Below are 23,416 nucleotides of genomic sequence, written 5' to 3'. Positions count from 1 at the left end.
CATTATATCATCTTATTTGTAGTTTTGAAATATATGTCAGTCCCACTGGAAATAAAAACGACAACTTCCGTTATGAAAGAAAAACTCAAAATGAGAAGTTATCATTGCTAGATCTCGTAAACGGTAAGAGATTAAGACACCAAACTTATAGGAGTGATAGATCTTGATGAGTAGGAAAATCCATTTTGGTTAACATTGTACGCCATCACTTCCGGTTGTCACAGGAAGTGAACAAATAAATAAAAAAAATCAACTTTTCTTATGGAATCTTTCTTAGTAAGACATTATATCATCTTATTTGTAGTTTTGAAATATGTCAGTCCCACTGGAAATAAAAACGACAACTTCCGTTATGAAAGAAAAACTGCATAAATTTAGTATCATACTATCTCATAAATATTTTTTTTTATAAAAAGAGCAGTTGAAATGATTTTAGGACATGTTATTCAGACTGAAATGTCTAGAGTTACCTCAAATATCTTTTCAAAAATTTACTTCCGGTCACGTGATTTCTTGCCCTCAAAATGAGAAGATAATATAACGATATATTTTAAACTGTAACAAATCAAGACACTAAACTTATATGAATAATAAACCATGAAGATTGGCCCACAAATATAGGGTAAAATGCGTCTGCCGTAACTTCCGGTCGTCACAGAAAGTAATTAAAAAAATTGAAAGTGATTTTTGTACATGTTATTAAGACTTTAATTATCTAAAATAAAGTGAAGAAACGTGGTAAATTATACCTCCGGCCGTTTGTTTTCTTGAAATCATTTTAAATATTATGTGCCTTTTTTAACATAGATAAAAGCTCATTCATGCAGATAAATAGAGGAGAACGGAAGACCTTCTTTGTTGCTGTAGCAACAAGAGTTTCTAGTTATTATTATTATTCTTTTTTCTTCTAATTTCTTCTCCGGTACTTTTTTGTCCGGAAGAGTTCTCAGAAACTGTTCACCAAACTAAGTTAAAACCTTTTTAGGGTTAGTAGGCATGTTGTGTAGATGTGCCGAAAGAAGGTCATTTTGCGCGCATTCGCATGCACGTGCGGGCGCGTGCAATAAGTATACTGACTGATATATTTAATATGGTTGTAACTTTTATATTTTTTGATAAAATGTTTTGAAACTCATTATATAAAAATATATATAAGTTGTGTACATAAGATGACATGGTCAAATTTGCATGAACTCACGCGCATGCACGTGCGCTTTGCTCTGATTGGCTGAAACAGAAATCTTAATATCTTTTTTGTTTTATGATGAAATGCTTTGAAACTTACAACATAAACATGTATTAGGATGTACTACAATATGATATATAAAATTTTTCATGAAATCACGCGCATGCACGTGCGCTGCAATCTGATTGGCTGAAACTTTAAATGACTATAACTCCCTTGGTTTTCAACCAAACAGCATGGGATTTACAACTTAGATAGACATAAAAGACTCCTACAAGATGGTATGGTCAGCATTCACATGCATGCACGTGCGTGCACGTGCGCTTTGCTCTGATTGGCTGAAACAAAAATCTCAATATCTTTTCTGTTTTTTTACAAAATGCTTTGAAATTTAAAACATAGGCATACTTTAAGATGTCCTACAATATGATATATAATAATTGTCATGGAAACATGCGCATGCACGTGCGCTGCAATCTGATTGGCTTAAACTTTAAATGGCTATAACTCCCTTGTTTTTCAACCAAAGAGGATGGGATTAAGAACATAGACAGACATAATGGACTCCTACAAGAAGGTATGGTCATTATGCACGTGCGTGCACGTGCATATGAGTAAAAAAGTGTATACCAGATGATATCGTTGTTACGCTCATGCAATCACATGCGCACGCCTGCATTGCTTTAAATTTGAAATACTTGGTATACTTTTGGGAAAACGTTGTTTACGTCTTAAATGCATAGATTTTGCCTTCTTTAATTAAACTTACAGGGAATATGGCACGAGAAGGGAGTTGGGGAGCGTTTGGGGAACATCTGTAACGGTTCCCGTTACAATTAGCACTAGTTATTATTTTTTCTTATTTCTTCTCCTGTACTTTTTTTGTCCGCGAGTGTTCTCAGAAACTGTTCACCCAACTGAGCTAAAACCTTTTTAGGGTTAATAGGTGTGTAGTGTAGGTGTGCGGAACGAAGGTCATTTTGCGCGCACACGCATGCACGTGCCGGGCGCGTGCAATGAGTGAAATGACTGATATACTTAATATGGCCATAACTTTTACATCTTTTGATGAAATGCTATCAAACTCATTACATAAGTATATATTAATAGTGTTAATAATATGACACTGTCAAATTAGGAGGAACTCACGCGCATGCACGTGCGCTTTGCTCTGATTGGCTGAAACAAAAATCTCAATATCTCTTTTGTTTTTTGACGAAATCCTTTGAAATTTTAAATATAGTCATGAATTAGGATATGCTACAATATGATATGGAAAAAAAATTATGAAATCACGCGCATGCACGTGTGCTGCAATCTGATTGGCTGATACTTTAAAAGGTTATATCTCCTTTGTTTCTTGATGAAATACTTTGAAATTTAAAACATAATCGTACATTAGGATATCCTGTAATATGATATACAAAACTTTTCAAGAAATCACGCGCATGCACGTGTGCTTCAATCTGATTGGCTGAAACTTTAAAAGGCTATATCTCCTTTGTTTCTTGACGAAATGCTTTGAAATTTAGAAAATAGTCATACATTAGGATATACTGTAATATGATATACAAAACATTTCAAGAAATAACGTGCATGCACGTGTGCTGCAATCTGATTGGCTGAAACTTTAAAAGGCTATATCTCCTTTGTTTCTTGACAAAATAATTTGAAATTTAAAACATAGTCATACATAAGGATATCATGTAATATGATATACAAAACATTTCAAGAAATAACGCGCATGCACGTGTGCTGCAATCTGATTGGCTGAAATTTTAAATGGCTATATCTCCTTTGTTTTTTGACGAAATGCTTTGAAATTTAAAACATAGTCATGCATTAGGATATCCTACAATATGATATAGAAAAAAATTCATGAAATCACGCGGATGCACGTTTGCTGCAATCTGATTGGCTGAAACTTGAAATGGCTATAACTCCCTTGTTTTTCAACCAAACAAACAGGATGGGATTTAGAACATAGATAAATATAAAAAAAAACTCCTACAAGAAGGTATGGTCATCATGCACGTGCACGCACGTGCGTGCATTGGGAACAGGTGAAATTAAAAATACACTTAAATGAGTGTTTTTTTTTATACTCTTGGACTGAATGCTTTAATATATAGTATATCGATATATATATATAGTGTAGACAAGATGATATGGTCATAACGCACATGCATTTACATGCGATGCTAAAATTTGAATATAATTGATATCCTTGTGGGAAAACGTTGTTAAAGTCTAAAATGCATAGATTGTCTTTTTTAATGAAGCTTACAGGGAATATGGCACCAAAAGGGAGTTGGGGAGCGTTTGGGGAACATCTGTAACGGTTCCCGTTACAATTAGCACTAGTTATTATTATTTTTTTTCTTATTTCTTCTCCGGTACTTTTTTTGTCCGCGAGTGTTCTCAGAAACTGTTCACCCAACTGACCTAAAACCTTTTTAGGGTTAATAGGTGTGTAGTGTAGGTGTGTGGTACGAAGGTCATTTTGCGCGCATACGCATGCACGTGCGTGCGCGTGAAATGAGTGAATTGACTAATATACTTAATATAGCTATTACTTTTACATTTTTCGATGAAATGATTTGAAACTCATCATATAAAGATATATTAATACTGTAGATAATGTGACACTGTCAAATTAGCACGAACTCACGCGCATGCACGTGCGCTTCGCTCTGATTGGCTGAAACAAAAAGCTCAATATCTTTGCTGTTTTTTGACGAAATGCTATAAAATTTAAAACATAGGCATACTTTAGGATGTACTACAATATGATATATAACAATTGTCATGTAAACACGCGCATGCACGTGCACTGCAATCTGATTGGCTTTAATTTTAAATGGCTATAACTCCTTTGTTTTTCAACCAATCAGTATGGGATATAGAACATAGACAAACATAATGGACTCCTACAAGGTGGAGTAATTGTCATGCACATGCATGCACGTGCGTGCACGTGTGCTTTGCTGTGATTGGCTGAAACAAAAATCGCAATTTCTTTTTCAATTTTTGACGAAATGCTTTGAAATTTAAAACATAGTCATGCATTAGGATGTCCTACAAAATGATATATAACAGTTGTCCTGAAAACATGCGCATGCACGTGCGCTGCAATCTGATTGGCTTAAACTTTAAATGGCTATAACTCCCTTGTTTTTCAACCAAACAGGATGGGATTTAGAACATAGACAGACATAATAGACTCCAACAAGATGGTATGGTCGTCATGCACGTGCGTGCACGTGTTCTTCACTCTAATTGGTTGAAACAAAAATGTCAATATCTTTTCCGTTTTTTACGAAATGCTTTGAAATTTAAAACATAATCATGCATTAAGATATCCTACAATACGATATATAACAATTGTCATTAAATCACACGCATGCACGTGCGCTGAAATCTGATTGGCTTAAACTTTAAATGGTTATAACTCCCTTGGTTTTCAACGAAATAGGATGGTATTTAGAATATTGATTGACATAATGGACCTCTACAACAAGGTATGGTCATCATGCACATGCTTGCACGTGTGTGCACGTGAAATGAGTGAAATTAAAATATGCTTGAATAAGTGTATTTTTTAATACTTCTGGATTAAATGCTTTGATATTAAGTCTATTTGAATATATATACATAGTGTAGAAAAGATGATATGATCATTACCCACATGCATTCACATGAGCTCGCATGTCATGCTAAAATTTAAATATATTTTGTAGTCTTCTGGGAAAACGTTGTTTTAGTCTAAATTGCACAAAGTATGTCTTATTTAATAGAGCTTAAGGAAATATGGCACCAAAAGGGAGTTGGGGAGCGTTTGGGGAACATCTGTAACGGTCCCCGTTACAATTAGCCCTAGTTATGTATATATTTTTTTATCTTTAAAAAATCACTGATATTTCTATTTGTCACTTTAACTATACTGCGCAATGCGTATTGGTCTTATAAATATTGGTCCCATGTTGAAACAATTTAGTATATATTGATTATAATGAAGATTTTAATTGTACTTTAGACATTGCGTTAGAGTGTTGGTTGGTTGGGAAGGAAACAACTTTCATTTTCATATTAATGTACATTAAGGTGATATGTTAATTACGCACATTAAATGTGTATCTTTCACTTATTAATCTTCTTGCAACAGGGACGCTTCACCTTTAATCAAAATATTATGATCGATGAATATATAAATTCATTTATTAACAATTTAAGGTACTCCGCTCCTTAGGTTCTGAAAATCAGATATAGTTCCGAGATTATCTCCCTTGGTGCGCTCTTTCGTTGAGGAGGGGAGTTTGGTTGCCGCGTAAACAAACAGGTGGGACAGATATTTATTATTGGATATATCACATCATCGATATACTGGTTTATCGTAACTATATAATTGTAAGGATGCACTGTTCAACTCGAGAACAACCGAATTAAAGTAAAGGTGTCATTTTTTAAAGCAAAAAAAAATCGGAACAAAAAAGAAAATTCAGTGGACGACTGGACGTGAAACTTTTCAGACGAGGGAAGAGATATATATGGACCTCTAATAAATACGGTAAACATAAATCTGATCATTACATGTCGGCAATTTAAATGACACATTTATTTTTTCCCTTATTATAACTTCAAAAAAACCCACTAACTTTTTAGAGAATGTTTGTACAATCAAGAAAATATTTTACTTTTATAAAGACCACGACGTTTATTTCGTTTTTAAGTACCCTATAATTGAAAGTAGATTTATAAATATACACTGTTGAGCTTGATAAAATCATAAAATGCATCACTGATTAACATATTTATCTTTTTATAACATTAAATAAATTTTAAAAGCCATAGACATCGTTCATTTATTTATGCACGTTTGCACACATAAGCAAACTGTAGACTTCCATGCTGAAATGGATACTTTTTGCGCCTCTATCGCAGGAGAGTTACAATCTCGAAACTGTTACTATATATAATGTTCACAAAAATGTCTCTGAATTCTGTAAAGTTAATAATATTATATAGGGAAAAGTGGCAAATCTCAAATAAATATTCAGGAAATGCAAATAAAAACACTCACTATTCATTTTCCACTTCCACTTTGATCAACAAACACATTATAGAAATTAAATTCATAAGTATTAAGGCTTTTGAAAAAAATTGCACAATGTTTATACCTATAAGATACTTTAATTTCTTTTATTTATTTGGATCATTTTACAATAGGTAATGAACAAAGATTTTCCCTATCATTCCACAATGCAAAACATCATCTATCACTTATAATTTCATATCATGTTGATCAACATTGGTATCTTTGGTAACTTTAAAATAAACCACAATTTCTTTAAATATGAAAACTGTCTAATCCGACACTTGTGCAATCTGATACCCTGTATAATCCGACATAAATTTGTCTCCCCTGTGTAAGACTTTTTGAATATAATTAAAAACTAAGGAGTTTTTCTTCCTGGCTGAGGACCGGTATACCTTAAAAACGAAAAAAATTATTCCAGAACCATATTTATACAAAAATGCTTTTTTGAATGATGAACTCATTCATCATTCTTCAATAATTTTTTTTTTATTTTTATTATCCTTTGTTCATATAAACAGTATTACATATAAATATAAACAAACAGTATCCAACGGATTCTTTACACATACACCCTTCCTCACACCCTCTCTCTCTCTTTCACCCTCACAAACACACACCCTCTCTCTCTCTCACCCTCACAGACACACACACACACACACACCCTCTCTCTCACACTTCTACACACATTCATACATCCACCCAAGCATGTCGAATTAAAATGAGTTCCTCCAGAAAGTCCTAAATTTAGCAAGAAATATGCATTTAAGTTTTTGAAAATTTACTTAACCATGTTAAAAAGTGAAAAAAAAATTAACGGGTTATTTAAATGTCAGGACAGGAACAGGATCTGAAATGCAACCTGATGTATAAGAAATCCTAGACAATTCAACGATTTTTTTTTTTTTTTTTGAAATATCACAAAGTGAATTAAATTTAAAATTAGAACATGCAAAGCGTAATAATGTTGATAAAATTCAAAAATACTATGGCAAATTACGTACAGTGTATCATTAGAATTTTACAAGTCAAAGAATATATAAAATTATAGTAAATTGTCGCATCGAAGCATCTAGAAAAATGACATGTAAAAGTCAGAAATTGGAGGCTGCTTTAAAAGAATTCACTTCATCAATTGTTCACTAATCATAAAATGCATTTATAAAAAAAATTAAACAATTAACAATACTCAAAAGTCTGGTTTTTAAACAAAATTTAAAAAAAACATGTAAACTGGGTTCAAACATTTTTTTCCGTAAGTCCCATTTTTCATTAAAAAATGACAATGTAGAGTTATAAATTGACACATTATCTCTCAATATTATATTTCATTTTTAAATTATTCATTTGACCAGGAAACTTTGGCTTTTTATATTGTAAGGAGCAAGGTATTATATACTGCTAAGTGTATAACGGAAATTGCAACTACTTATAGAAGTTTTATTCTGCACAGTATAAAATATTGATTTGTATATTCTATATCTGGAATCCTGGAACATAAAGTGTTGAATTTTATGGCTCCAATTTGGCTCAGCAGGTGATTGGTCGGTTTCCTGAGAAATCTCCTGATAAGCCCCTTTCATATTTAACTCGTCATCGTCACATCTTACCACTTGCAACACTTGAACAAAGCATATACATGTCCTTTTTAAAGGACAAGAAAGAGACAATAGATTGTTTATCCATTGATTTGTATATGAAGTGTACTTATTTTATGTGTTATTGATAGAATATTATGTCTGTGAAAGTTTTATAATTCGAGCAAAGTCTATTATCTAAATTAATTATTCAAAAGTTATATTTTTCAAAATATACGTTATTTTTACTCGTAGTCTGTTGAAGTAGTTGTAACTTATAAACAGTACTATGAAAAGACATCGGTCTAAAATGGATTAAATATATTGATACATATATATATATCTCCTTATATACATGTAGCTCTGTTCTGCTCTGTTACCACCAGTTTTGATTTTTGGAAGAAATCCTTTTTTAAATGATCTTGTGAGAAATAAAGTTTAGCATGTAATCAATGTTACATCGAATTTCTTTCTTCGAGGGCATCTAATCTTCTATTTATTGTCTGAAATGTAGAATCAAAATTAGTAGAAATTGCTTGTGTTACATCTCGGACTATCCTTTCAACGATAGTGTCATTGATTTCAACATCAGATCTAGACTGATCTTCGTTCCCGAACTTGCAAAATGCATTCAGAGGAAGCCCTAAATCCAGAAGAACATGATCTATTGGGGTCACCAAGCAAGATCCATATGTAGTTACAGCAGTTACCATACCAACACATTTAAGAACTGGCGGCATGTCCTCCTCAATCATGAATACAAGGGACCCCGAGTCTCCGTTAATTGCAAACTTGTTATTGGCAGCCTCGTTCTCCTTGTCTGGTCTTTGAACTGGCAGAACTTCTATCTGGCCGTGAACTTTAAAATTTCCAAATTCAAATTCTATCTCTTTGTCATTAATGATTGCAGCATGGACGTTTATACAGTGTGCATACCCGACAGTAAGTCCACTGCTTGCACCACACTTTAAAAGTGGGCGTCTGTAATTCGTCGAATCAATTTTTATAATGGCCCCATTTGTAAAGGCTGGTCGATTGTAAGCTGAAAAACCTGAAGAAATAGATTTGAGAAATAAAAAAGGTATTACGGTGCATTTAGTTTAATACATAACCTCTCTCTATATCTCACTCTCTGTAGCATCATATGCATTTGTATTTTTTAAATTTATTTATAAGTGTACAAGAGATGTGGGAGTGGAAAAGGTGAATTAGCGTTTTCTTAAATTACCTGCACTCAATAATTGCGCATCGCTTATCTCCAGAAGGAAACTTCCATTCTCTGGATGTTGTCGGGATATTTTAACCAAGGCTGCATCAACACTAACTTCTCTTGAGTTACTGTGTTTAAAAACAGCTCTTTCTACTGTGCCTATAACATCCGAATCACTTTTATTTTCGACTTCTATCAGATTGCTGGAGATAAATCTTACGATATCTTCCGACTGTATAGCAGCAGGTGGACAGACTACGTGTGCACAAGTCAAACATCCTATTGTTGATGAATCTATGTTCACAAAACCTCCTAAGGTTCCAAGACTGGAACCATATCGTCGTCCAATTTTGCTTCCAATCTGTAGGAAATTTTCATCAGCAGCAAAGAAGCATGCACCTTCACGTACATCAACATCAATGTTTTTTATCTTTTTAGGAAAGGCTTTTTCGCCCACTGGAATAAACCCTTTTACCCAACAGTATATAACAATACAGTCTTTTCTGTGCATTTCATGACATTTTTCAAAATTTTGTGATCGAACCCTGGAAAAGGAAACTAATGTTATATTTTTGTGCTTTCTCATTAAGTCCTGTGTGCATACATTATCTAAGGGTAAATTCATTAATTTTGAACTGTCTATGCTATTAAGCAACGTTTCGTGATGCAACACCTTCTTTGATTCATCACTAAATAGATAAAAGTCGTTATCTCTGAATACTACGTCAAATCCACAAAATCGTTTGAAAGGCGCCTTCTTTACTCCTCTAGTTACTACAACAAGAATATCTGGCCACAAAAAATTTTGCATCTCATTTTTTGCGCTTTTAGCACAGTAGACAAAGAGGATGTTGATCTTTGTTCGAAATACACGAACGAATGCACTTTGAATCTCTTCTGTAACAGCTTTAGCTATTTCTGAATCTTTCAAAAATTTGCATCGTGAAAGAAAATTTACAACCATCGGAGTTTCCTTTTCAAAAGATTTTAAAAATCCTTTAACGACTGAGGGACTTATCTTTTTCTGCCCTAGACTTTGGAGATATATATATCGTTGAGCGTCCCCAAAAAAGGCTATAGATGTAACAATTAACCATTACCTCAAATTTGTGTATATTATTAGATACTCTTATTCTATCTCTGTCAAACGAGCTTAAATCCTTTAATGGTACAGCCAAGTTTTCTTGGTACTTGCAACCAATACTTTCCAAACATTGTTCGAATAAATTTTCTTCTACAGCATCATGCATTAAATATGAAAAAGTTTTTTCACTCCGATGTTCCGCGTGGCGGAAAGAGTGAGATGTGTAGATTTTATACAGTCCTTCAGAAGACCCACACCGCGAAAAAATTCCAAACACCATATGTCTCGTTGATTTGTCGTTTTCAATAATAAAAAGCTTGGTTGAATGCCATACTGAGTTTTCAGTATAATATTCCATGGAATATGCTCTGACTAAAAAGGCAAAGACAGAAAATAAAATGTATCGTGTATAATGACATTCTTTCAAAATCATAACAATTTAATGAAAATGGAGAAGACAGTACAATAGTCTGGTTCAAGCAAAAAATGTATTAAGCTGTTGTCAAAATAAGTATAATATAAATAGAGTAAGAAACGTAAGCTGAAACACTACCGAATGATAGTTTAAATCTGCTGACATTTCATGAGATAAATGAAACCCCAAAAGAACATCTTAGTTGAGTTGAAATTCATAATACTTAGAGCATGCTCTTGGATACTGAATCAAATTGGAGACAGCAACATAATTGTGGTACTTTAAACTTTACTGCATATTAGGTATCCTGGCGATCGAAACACTGACATAATGACATCACACAGTGTGGTATTTTAACATCACTGCATAGGTAAGGTGGAGAGTATAAAACTCTGACGTAACAAACATTCTGATAGCATTGCATTAATTGAAATGAAGGTCTAATACCTGTGTAATTTATTGACAATGTATGTACATGCTACACATTCGAAGGAAACATGATTTAACCCCATTTACGATATAAATCATGATATGAACAGCATTAGACAAAGAACACTGCTTCCAATGTCTAATGTCTGTTAAGGAACTTTTTCCGTTCCATGTTTTAGCAACGTTTAAACAACACCTCAAACTTTTAATTTTTTAGTCATAATTAAAAAATATTATACGTGGAAGATTACGCCAGGCAAAAAGCCATACACGACAAAGAAGACCTTGACAATTTGCCAGAATTTATTACACGAATTAAATGTCAAATCTTGCGTTAAACGAGTGATGAACAATTATATAAACTATCTGTGAAAAGGAATAAAATATATTACGCGATAAATATGCACTGTTCCTAGTAAACAAAGTAGGTAACAACATTGTCTTTGTGAGACTCTTATTAGAACTGTGTATGCGAGTAACTGGGATTTAATACTGTAATATGTATTCCAGCGTTAACCCATTGATACATGTAGCTCCCTTTCCAAGGTGGAAATGCTTTAAATTCATATGGCAAATATGAATATTTTTATTATTTTCAGCACCCAAAATGAATTTAAACATTCATATCTTATATATTGGAGTCAGAACCTCAATCATAAAGACGCTGGCGGGTTTTGAGTAAAGGTTCTACTGATCCTCTTTCTTTACTGCTCACTTATGGTGTCCGAAAAGCACATGCAAAGTAAAACATCGAAATTACAGAGTAATGTAGAAAAAAATTGGACTTAAAATCAATATCAAGAAAACTGAAGTTATGTCATAAAAAAACTAAACAACCAGCATGAATACAGGTCGGTGGAAATGACCCGAGTAACACAAACAAATTTACCTATCTTGGCAGATAACATCAGATGGGGTGCGGACAAAGGTATAAAGGCCTAACTAAGTAAAGCTAGGGGAGCCTTTATCAGCCTCAAGAACATATGGAAAACAAATAACATAAGTGGGAGGACAAAAAAAAAAGAATGTATAACAACTGCGTCCTGTCTGTCCTACTCTATGGGTCAAAATGCTGGAGAATGACAGAAGGAGACATATGCAGACTTTCTAGTTTACACAACAGATGATGAGGATTTTCTGGGCAAATGAAATTGCCAATGTGGAACTCCATGAAAGGGCAACGCAGAAGACATACACAAACTTTGTTGACTAAACGGAGATGGCGATGGATAGGACATGTGTTAAGGAAACCAGCCAACAAAATGATCGAAATAGCCCTTAGATGGACACCGGAAGGGGAGAGGAAACCTAGTCAGCCAAAGACCACTTGGCAAAGGACTGTTGAAAGGAAATGAGGGACCACAAACTAACTGGAGGAGAAGTGGAGATAAATGCTCAAGAAAGAGGAATGTTGAGAAGTCTAGTCCTTGCCCTATGTGTCCGCGGGCTTAACAAGGACTAGGGTCCACCGTCATAAAACTTTGAGAATTCTCAAAAAAAAATCTCAACTCAACTCTTGAGAATATCTCAGCTGAGAAATTGAAAATAAAAGAGTTTAAGGTATTTTTATTTTTCTCAACCTTTTTATGACGGCCGCTGAGTCTGAGAAGTTTGGATTTGAGAAAATTCTCAGAATTGAGAGCATTCTCAGAGTTAAGCATGTTTTATAACAGTGGACCCAGGTAGGATGGTAAGGTATCCGATCCATTATAGCCTCAGATGCGATGAATCTAAATGCATAACAAATATACAGTCAATTCTCGAATTATCGCCATTCGATTCATCGCCATTTTCGCAATACCGCCATGATTTCCCAAGAACGTTTTTCCTGCTATATAAAATTCTCTTTATAACGCCAAATTCGCATACCGCCATCCGCCACCCTGTTTTCACAACAAACGTCCATTTTTAAGTGTCAATTATCTCGATATACCGCCACAGGTGCGTGTGGTCAGTGAAGCGCGGCTAATTGGCTGACACTATCCCTGTTGTAAAGTACGCAAAGCAGACAAGGTACATGCAATTTTAAAGTAATTAAAGAAGAACAAAATAAACAATAATTTTAACATGAACTGTTTTCATAATTTTGTTTTCTGTTTAATAAAAATCATTTAGTCACGGCTTCGCCAGGAAAGCGGGTCGTTGTTAAAGTATGCCGATAACTATAACTATATTATTTAGATGATCTCTGATTTAAACAACGCAAAGGTTGCTGAAAAAATAAATATACGGTATACATTGTGAACGCTTAATTAACAATGTTGCCATAAACAATAAATTTATTCAAGAATTTAATTTACTTATTATCGGCAATATATCATGACGATCGACCCAGCATTTTTTTTTTCAATAGAATACCTGCAGATTAGATGCACACACCTGTACTTGTCTTTATTTCATAACTGCACACTTTGTTTTAAATAACGAATTTTAACATTAAAAAAAATTACTTGAAGTTTTTCAATCAGTAATAGGTTTTTATATACATGTACATGTAATAATAAGAATAGAAACGCTAAAAGGTATTTCTAAGAACGGTAACTCCACTTCTTGTTTTCCAGAAGATGGGAAATTCAATTCATCGCCAAATTCGTTATACCGCCATGATTTCTAAATTACAAAAGGTGGCGGTTTATCGAGAATTAACTGTATATGATAACATGTATGTTTTAATCTCAATATGTAAGATCTGTCCTATTTTATTTAACCTTGACCAGTCTTTCAAGAGCTATCTTCCTTTCCTTTTAATCAATAATTTTATTTGAAAGTCTATCTGGTGAAAAAGTATTTCTTGTCATAATTCTAATAAATATATACAAATGTACATCTTTCCACCATAGAATTTGTTTATTAATAGTATTTAAGTTTTTATTTTTTTTTTAATTGCTTGTTCCTATAGACTTCAATACTTTCTTGATTAATTAATAACTGCTCGGATATTATATTTTTGAAAATTTCTCCTGCTAAATCATTTTCTACTCTATAATGCTTTGAAATTGTTTTAGAGTATTTAATACAGGATTGATATATAAAGTTAGAAAAGCATGTCCTTTGTGGATCTGATATCTTAAATATTAACAATATTGAAGAGGACACTTCACGAGTACTATGCTACAATACTTACTTACCTTACTATTTACTTACCTTGTCATTGGTTATTTGTAAAATTATTTTGTTATAAACAATAAGCATTTGTATTCGCAATTACTATAAACTTGATAAATTAAAAAAAAAATATTTGAGTTTTTGATCATGATTAGCAATATATTTATGGTTATTGGAGACTATATTTCCAGTAATCTGTTAGAATTCCCAGGTCACAGTTAGCCAGCAAAGTTTTGTGCATGCTGATTATCATCGGATTTTGTTAACTGCGTTTCAACAACAACAGTTAGCAGAAAAATTACCATATTGCTTATACAATATATTGATGTGTTGATTTCCATTATTTTTTGTATGAAGCTATTTATTTCATGCAAGTTCCTATACGGACATACACGTTTGACCTTTTTTCTGGGTTTCTGTACTACTGGATTAGTCCATTTGTCTTCTAGGTAAGGGGCGTTACAATCATTTCGCGCCAAATATCACTTTGTACCCTTTTCCTGGACTATTCTATTAAAATGAAAACTTCATGAATTCAATAAAGTCTATTCTTTATATCAAAATCTCGATCAGGCTTTGGAATATAAAATTTTGTGAAAGAAGTTAGAAGTTACATCATTTTAAAAGGAAATAATAACGAAACGAAAAAAAAACTTCTTGATACGAAGAACTGGCCAAATATGTGTATATATGATCATATCCCCCCTTTCCAGGTTTTCCTCCTACAAAAGCAGAAAATAGACTTAAGAAAGTGCCCCCTCACATTTCAGGATTGAGAAAGTTTATTTCTTTTTTGCTCGTACAAATATTTTGATGTGGACCCGGCCCCTCCACGAAAAAAACAAACATCTTGAATCCGCGCAGACTACAGGCCTGTAGTCTAGTTTGTTGTGTTATTCATGCATATCGGGCTTTATTTATCCCACGTTTCCAACAACCGTTGATGCTTTGGCATACCCAACAAACTAGTTAACATATTCTGAATGCCAGTCATAACCGTAACGATTCCCAATTTCTTGTTTTGTTTCTTAGTTTTTAAAAACCTTAATATCATGTTATACATGTATCATAACTATACTCATATTTATATTTCAAATGACTTGTTATCCACATGCATGTACATGTACTATACATTCCATTTTTTACGTCGATTTCTTTTACTCTGATGAGTAGCAAACAGCTTTAAATGAAAGCAAGATGTTTTGTGCACCGTCTTCATAACTTTAGTGAAATAATTTACCCCCCTCCCCTATGTAAACGTTTATAACTTATCATGCTTTTACAGTCATGGGTTCTATAGATATTGATGGCATTATTCAGGCAAGCTTTTTAAAAAGCTATTACTTGTACGTGTATTTAGATATATCGACGACGAATTGTCAATTAACAACGGTTATTTGCTTTTACTATAAAATCCCACATTTTCGTAGGGTCAAATTTTCGAGGTTAAAAAGGGGGTTTCTGGGAATTTGATTTTATGGTTAGAAAATATTAAGTTTTTAGTATTGCAGATGAAAGTTAACATGTTGTCATTGGTCTCCCAATTCCTTGAAAACAACCAAAATTAAACCCCACGAAAGTTATTGATTTCACATAAATGACCACACGATGAACCCTGTTGAGCTTGAAACAAAAGATACGACATAATGTGATACATCTATTTTTCATATTTGGATAATTAACCAGAAGAAACGTTATTTGTTTACTAACAACAAAGCCTCTTGATAAAACATTATAATTTAATTTTGTTTGTATTGTAGCCTCTCATTGGTTAATTTCCAAAAAGGAACGGAAATTATTTTGCATAATCTGGTTTGGTATAGGGACACACCCCTTGACAACCAGCTGGATCATCTGTATCCGTGCAATCCCATCATTTCTCGTCCTCGGGATTCATTGAAAATTCCAGATTTAATAAATGTATCTTTAACTTCTAACAGTAGCTCTATCTTACCACATGTAAACAAACATCATGGATGCTAGCTCTATGTATCAGATATAACTTCCACTCGCTTTCCATCACTTCCGTTAATACGGTAGCATTATTGAGAGGTAAATTTGAACTCATAAAAAGCAATGTGATTTTACATCCACATTTGTTAAAATTATTTTAAAATAAAATTATAAGAAATGACTCTAATTCATGGCCTTATTCGAGTATAAACTGGTTTGGATCGGTTAACGCTTTTTTTTTGTAATAATCCGCTTTGCGGATTTTAAAGCGTAAACTGACCCAAACCAGGTTATATCGAACAGTTTGGCCAACAATTACAGACATTCCTTAAATTACTCTGTAATGAATCATATCGAACCCAAAATTGACAAATAAATTGATGAAACAAGAACATAGACAGTTTCGTTAAAGTGATCGTGTCTTAAGTTGAACTGTGGTTTCCCCAGTGGCATCTGATCCAACCTGTACTTTGATTTTTTATTTTGAAATTCGTGATTATTGTACTCCTGATCATGATTTGTATTGTTTAAATGGATTTTTAGCTTGAATAATCTCCTTTTTTCTATACTTTTTAACTAATTGTGGAATATATTGATATGGCAAAACAAACATTTTTTTTCTCGTAGAAGGTGCGGAAGATCATTGGAATTAACATTATTATTCTTCAGAATTATACAGTCAATCTAATTATGTCGCGTGATGTGTGATAATTCGTAATGTTTCCCTCACGTGCAAGGTGACAAATGTTGTCATCCTTCAGATGACAATGAAATAGCTTAAGCTAGCATGCAGTAACATGTACAACTCTGTTGTCACCCTTTGAATAAAATTAAAGTTGTTGCATACATAGTGGTTACATACATATAGATATATAAAAACTTAAATGCCAACATAATTTTGTTTAACTTATGTTCAATCATTTTAGATTATGAAAATTCATTACAAGCATTCTAAACTTAGTTTAATTCGCTTATGCCTTACATTGGATGTTGTTATTTTTACCTTTTATTCCAGTCCTTGCAATGGCTTCAAGATCTGAAGCGGAATGTCCAGGATATTTCCACAAAGAAAGAATATTTTGTGACCATGAGAGATCGTGTGCCCTCTCGTGGGTTTTCATGAAAGCTGACTTTATAAGAGACATTATTGCACCTTCCAGCGATATGCCGCATGGCCAGAGTTTATCTCTCACTATAATTTTGTAGAGTATTGAGTCATATCGTTTAGATTTATATTGAAGTTATTATATGTTCGATTTTTCCAATCTATCAAAAGCTACAAATATATCTACAATCAATAGAAACGCAACACCCTAATTTTTAGGTGAAAATTATATACGGGTTATATAGCTATGTACCAAAATAGTTAGGACATCTTTGATTTTGCCAAATCAATTATTTAACGGTTGAATGATTTTCATTCCATTACCGAAAGTTGATTTTAGCCCTCTTAAATAGATAACTTTTTAAAAACCTCTTTCCGACCATTTAGTTTTAAAAAACGTGCTTTTCCGCCATGTACAACATACGCAGCCCGATTTCGACCATGCATTAAGTTTATCAATGTCTTTATCTGTGCAAAATGAATATTCTTGGGCATTTTTTCAGATACTAAGGTCGAATTTTCTCTAATTTTGCGTAGTGTGGTAACCCTTAGACTTCCGGTCAAGGAACTGTCATTCATGCTTTTGAAACACATGAGCCCAATAAGTCGTTATGTAGTGTTTATTTGCATCTATAGCTCTCTTTATCCTTTATTTTGATAATTTTCAGCATTAACAATGAAAATGCGTGCTTACAGTCATTTTGAGGAAATACAGGCATCACATTCGGAAAAGAAAAAAGGAGATTTTTTGCCGAAATTTTAGTACAATACTATTATTAACAGGTACAAAACCGTAAAAACCCAAAATATTGTCAATAATTTTGTTAAAAATACTAATTTCTTTTCTGTTATGAGGGCTAAAAATCAACTTCCGGTTATGGTTTGAAAATCATTTAACTATTAAATACATGTAATAACTGATTTGGCAAAGTTAAAGATGTCCTAACTATTCTGGTACATAGTTATATCCCGTATATTATTTTAACCCTAAAATTAGGGTATTGCGTTTCAATTGATTGTGGGTATATAAACGTCATAAAAATGATCTCTAAAAATCTCACCTTTAACTTCCCTCTCTCTCAAATTGCCCTTTATGATGATCTCAACGAGTTTTTGCAAAGGTGTTGAAGCATCTAAATCCATACTATTTGGTTAAGGAGTTTGATCCTTATGAGAAAATATATGGGAAAAATATTTTCGTACAAATGTTAAAAAAATGGCTCAAAGATTCGAAGTATTCTAATAAGAACTCTCATTTAAAATACAGTGAAAACACTTTGTTATTGGGTTTGAAAACAACTAAATTGATCATATGAGACCTACATGCATAGATGACATACAGCGAAACAAATAGATTGTGATACCGTTATTGTGCCTCTGTGGTAACGCACTTTGAAAAATTTCGCACTTTGAAAGTTTTCTTCAAAGTGCGTTAAAATTGGGACAAAATAAAGGCAGTTTGAATTTTTTTTACAAATTGCGTTAAATTTGGGACACACTAGAAGTACTTTAAGAAGAAAATTAAGGTGCGTCAAGAATGTACATCAACATTTTAATAATGTGTCTCTCAGACCAATCCTTTTTTTTTACTCAAATAGCAAGTTTTAAGTGGAACACCCCCTAGGTAAGGCCCAGTTTTTAATTTCTATATTATGTATATCCTTTCAAAACATTTGTGTGACTAGCACCCCCCCCCCCCCATACTGATGCTTATGCCACACCCAAATATATTTGCATAACTGGTGTGACGTTGAAAACTTTCAATAAATTTTAATTTGCATTAGATGCATGCAAACAAGAAAAAAAATTAGTACAGTAAAATATTTAAGAGAGAAAGAATTTTCAAAGTATGGAAAAATCAAAATCGCTCTCTTTCTCGTCCAGAAATGATCTTATCACCGAAAAGTTATCCAAACAGGTTCAATTATTTATCATACCTAAGATTTTCAAGAATATTGATCAAGCCATACATATTTTTTTTCAAAGTGCGTTAATATGGTCGATATCAAAGCACTTTGAAAAGAAATTTTGTTTTTTCAAAGTGCGTTGATTTGGTCCCAAATTTAACGCACTTTGAATACCGTATAGCCGGTTTTTTTTTGGCGGGACACAAATTTGGCGATTTTAGGTTGTTAAGATATATCATTAATTTTGGTGGATAATATTTTGGTGAATTCAAATTTATTACCATTAAGTCGCAGGTTAAGAATGCGGTCTTGTTACGATTGCACACCCTCCCAAACTTGCCAAAGTGTCGGGAAATCCTCGGAAATACGCAGATACTATTGTTAAATCACACCCCAAATATGGAAATTCAGATGTAGCTCTTATTTGAACTGCACAAATAATGTAAAGAACATTTCTAAAGAAGTAAAATATTTGTATTAAATTGAAAACGAAAGTAGGACACAAACTTATTTTTTCCGTAGCTAAATCCGTTTATATATACATTTTGCAGACAATGCATTCCAAGCGCTGTCTGTGTTTACGTAAACAAACCATCCCAAGCGCAATTACTTTCACACATAGGTATTAATTGATACCAGTTATTTAATTATAACAAGTACATGTAGTTTAAAACATTAATTGTTGAAAAAACTTCACTGGTCATGAGTGTGCCGTATAAATGACAGACGATTTGAACCCATTGTTTAGCAAGCATGACACCTTTATAACTTGAGGGTCGATTGGAGTAAAAGTTTTGGCAGTGATGAAATCCAAATTAAAAACGATAAACTTATAGAACTAAATATTTTTATTTAATCAAAATAATGTCAGTATGGATAATTATATCTTTCTTTATAACTATTTGTTGACTTATTTACCGGTGATAGCTCTACCGGTGATTTGCCGTAACCATTCAAAAATGGGGAATTTACAAACGCAAGGTGTGTAGGCTACAAATTTAGCGGTTTTTATTTTGGTGAATTTTTATAAATCGCCAAAATAGGCCAAAATTATATCCCCGCCAAAATAACCGGCTATACGGTACTAGTATTTTTTCAAAGTGCGAAATTGTTCAAAGTGCGTTGTAACATGTCTCCCTTATTGGAAACAAAGTAAGGTTTTACAAATGTTTCCACAGATTATATACATGATTGTGTTTGTTTGAATTTAAAGGTTTTGACACATTTTTAACCATTGTAAAAAATCTTCAATACTTTCTCTTTTTTTAAGTGAACATCCTGCAAAATATCTTAGAGACCAATCTACAACATTTAGATGTAGCTTAGCCGGTTCCCATTTCTCGCAGCTGCCCTAGTTCTTTTTACAGAAGTGGATAAAAATGGACATATTTTTTGTTACATCTAAAGAGAATACTATTATACGTTGGAAATATTTTGAAAGCCGATAAATCAAAACGGGTTATTTTATGATAAATTGAGTATATATTAACATGAATTTTTTAAGTACGGAGCAAACTTTCTCACTGTATTGATGATTAAAATGTATTAAGAAGATGCAGTCATTTCTTGCAATAATAATATGTCTTCTTTTCAATTCAATACATGTAGAAATATTTTCTTGGCAAATGTATCATATCACTAGTTAGTGTTGTAGCTTATGTGTTTCACACCACCTGTTATAGCTTTTTTTAAAACTAAATTTGACTCTGGGATATTACGTCTACTCGAGAACATGATCAAGGTCTAGGGTAAGATCTCCCCCTCTTTATTCATCATAGTAGGATTCCCCCTCGTTAAGGAGTCATAAACCACAGTCACAATATGCGTAGGGAAAATGTTAAACGACAATCTGTTTTTAAAAGGTAGATGAGTGGGTTTTTTCCGACTTAACCATGTAAGATTTTTCTTAACGTTAATTGAAAGCAGGAAAATTTCATTCATTTTAAAAACTTTTTAAGAAGCATATTGAACTCTAAAGTTGCATTTTTTAACATATTGCCAAATTATTTGGCTTGGATAAACATAAAGTTGTTTCACTAAAGATAAATATCATTTCTAAATTGAGAGAAACATCTAATTTAGCAAAAACATCTTACTTGTGAAAGAAAAAGGTTTGTTTGTGTTATTTGTCCATAAGGGTTTTCATATTTGTCATGTTATAATTACACTGTACAATACATTTATAGAATTCTGGGTGTATTGCATTTGCAAAAATTGTCCCAAACCGGCAGGTGTTATCTTGCTAAAAAGTGGAAATAACATTATTCCGTAAAAATTCATTTAACTGGAAATTGAAATATAAGCTCAATATCTCCAAACGTTTAGAGAAACATTGAGGAAAATCGAAAAAAAAAATTAAAAGGTCGTAATTTTTTACAAAAATTTGAAGCGAAACTAAATGGAAACTTGAACTTTAACGCATCAAGATATACTCCTAAACCAAAAATCAGTACAATGTCTTAAGAAAGCATTTAGAAAAATAAATGTGAAAAATCATTTAAGACACACAGATAGACAAAAAGACAGACAGATGGGCAGACACAGTGGAAACATATAGCCCCCTCTGGTTTCACCAATTCATTTAATTTTAAAAAATGGTGTGACTTAAGGCGAGAAAAATGAAATTTAAAATGTCCATGTTTATTTTTGTATACGTATGTTCTATACATCTAGTCATAATTTTGAAGAAGGGACACTTTTAGCAATGTGACACTCCTCCCCCTCAAAAAATAAGTGGAGCAATTATTTCATTGGGGAAAATTGGCTTGATCTGGGGGAAATCGTACTCTTTATATAACCTATATCCTACTCTAGAGCCAGTTTTTGTAGGGAAAATCCTTCTCTAGAACCAGTTTCCGGGGGATCCACACTAGAGTAAGTTCTCTGGGGGGAGACCTTAGGGGGGGGGGGGGGGGGCTACTTAACAAGACCGGTATTGTTAGATGAACATGTAGTTCATATATAATTATATTTTTATAACTATCATAGGCTTTTCTTTATCTTTCATCTTCTTTCATCATCAATGATACATGTATTTGCAGTGTAATGTTTGAGGTGAACCGACGTGTTTAACCCTGTTGTCCCTTAATTTAGGTACATACTTGTAAATGTTCATGTTTAATACCTATACATACTGGTTATGTAAGTGTGCTCGTTATGACTATTATGCATATATTAAAACGTTGAAGAGGATAATTATAATTAAATTTAAAAATTAACGAGTTACCTAATCTATATATGTTCGTTTACTATACATTGTACCTGATAATTTCAGAAACTTAAGTACTATAGGTTATTACGTGAATCTAAATATATTTTTCATAGTTGATAGATAATAATAAATATCAAATCCAACAGGAAGTTTTAATTGCAAAGTGAGATTGTGTGAGATTCAACTTCATAAAAGGACATGACACTTTGTGCTATGAGTATCATTTAACTTGAACCCTCTTCATATCACAATTTTTACATGCGGAAGTTTGATTAAAAGAACAAATTTTAAACAATGATAGAGGAAGTTAAAGTATTTGTGTAAAATACGTTTGTGCTTTTTGCATGTTAATCATATTGATAAAAGATGACAAATAATGAATGTTTGTTAAATACTTATTTTAATACAACTTCCCCTTTATTAATATTCACAATGATTTTTCTTTCTTCTAAATACAGATTAATACCATAAATAAGAGACACTTTCTGCTTTTTTCCTATAAGAAAGTTTTCTAACTTATTCTAATATAGAAAGATCTTAGGAATCAGTAACAAGTAACAATTCATTGAGCTTTTTATAAGTTTTTTTTTTCATCAATGTAAGTTCTCGATCAAAATTATTTCAGGAATGACATTTAAAAGACTTTTGCAAATTCTAATGATTACAAGGGCTAATTAATTAGCTATGGCGTCCATTTTAATATTATCTCTCTCTAAAAGCATAAAAAAAAATAATAATGACGTAGCAAAACTCACCACAGCTTTCATTGAAATGAGTACGAAATATTAATAGCGTCTAAAAATAACTTCCTTATACATGTCCACTCGGAGCTCCTCGGATGGCTCATACCTCATAGAGCGTAGCAAAGTCAGCAGAGGATTGCCGATTGATATATATCAAGCTTACTTTGATCAGACGTGATGATTGCATAATAAGATAAAAAAAATACTCGTCGATTTTATCATTGTATAAATTGGGTGGTATGGGGTATCTGGTGTGATTTTTATTCTTATTTATGAAATATCTGACTTTAAGTGCTTCTAATATATACATATTGATTATTTCCACCAAAAATTAAATAATAAATATACAGAAATTTGTGAGTTTTCGTCATTACATGACTTATTATAGGAACGGAT

General features: G+C 32.7%; 1 protein-coding gene and 1 long non-coding RNA gene across 2 annotated transcripts; both read right to left on the bottom strand.

The window, feature by feature from the left end:
* Positions 1-8,208: 8,208 nt before the first annotated feature.
* On the bottom strand, positions 8,209-9,579 carry LOC134262045 (uncharacterized). The gene is made up of 2 exons (XM_062744423.1): positions 9,087-9,579; positions 8,209-8,909 (listed from the first exon to the last, which is right to left on the bottom strand). The coding sequence occupies exons 1-2, from the start codon at positions 9,577-9,579 to the stop codon at positions 8,314-8,316; spliced, it is 1,089 nt and encodes a 362-aa protein (XP_062600407.1). The 3' UTR covers positions 8,209-8,313.
* A 7,512-nt stretch (positions 9,580-17,091) lies between these two features.
* On the bottom strand, positions 17,092-23,160 carry LOC134262048 (uncharacterized). Its single transcript, XR_009990929.1, has 3 exons — positions 23,033-23,160; positions 18,221-18,326; positions 17,092-17,246 (listed from the first exon to the last, which is right to left on the bottom strand). It is a non-coding gene; the product is annotated as an uncharacterized LOC134262048 (long non-coding RNA).
* Positions 23,161-23,416: the final 256 nt, after the last annotated feature.

The sequence above is a fragment of the Saccostrea cucullata genome, unplaced genomic scaffold, assembly GCF_032062105.1.
Source record: "Saccostrea cucullata isolate Sc308-1 unplaced genomic scaffold, CSIRO_AGI_Scuc_v1 ctg1129, whole genome shotgun sequence".
NCBI classification, from domain to species: domain Eukaryota; kingdom Metazoa; phylum Mollusca; class Bivalvia; order Ostreida; family Ostreidae; genus Saccostrea; species Saccostrea cuccullata.
Note: the sequence above shows the minus strand (reverse complement) of the source record. Positions and strands in the feature narration are given on the sequence as shown.

Excerpts from the sequence above, each read along its gene's own strand:
- LOC134262045 (XM_062744423.1), bottom strand. The coding sequence starts at position 9,579 with ATGCACAGAAAAGACTGTATTGTTATATACTGTTGGGTAAAAGGGTTT. Across the intron at positions 8,910-9,086 it reads TGCGCAATTATTGAGTGCAG|GTTTTTCAGCTTACAATCGA; the intron begins GTAATTTAAGAA and ends CTATTTCTTCAG.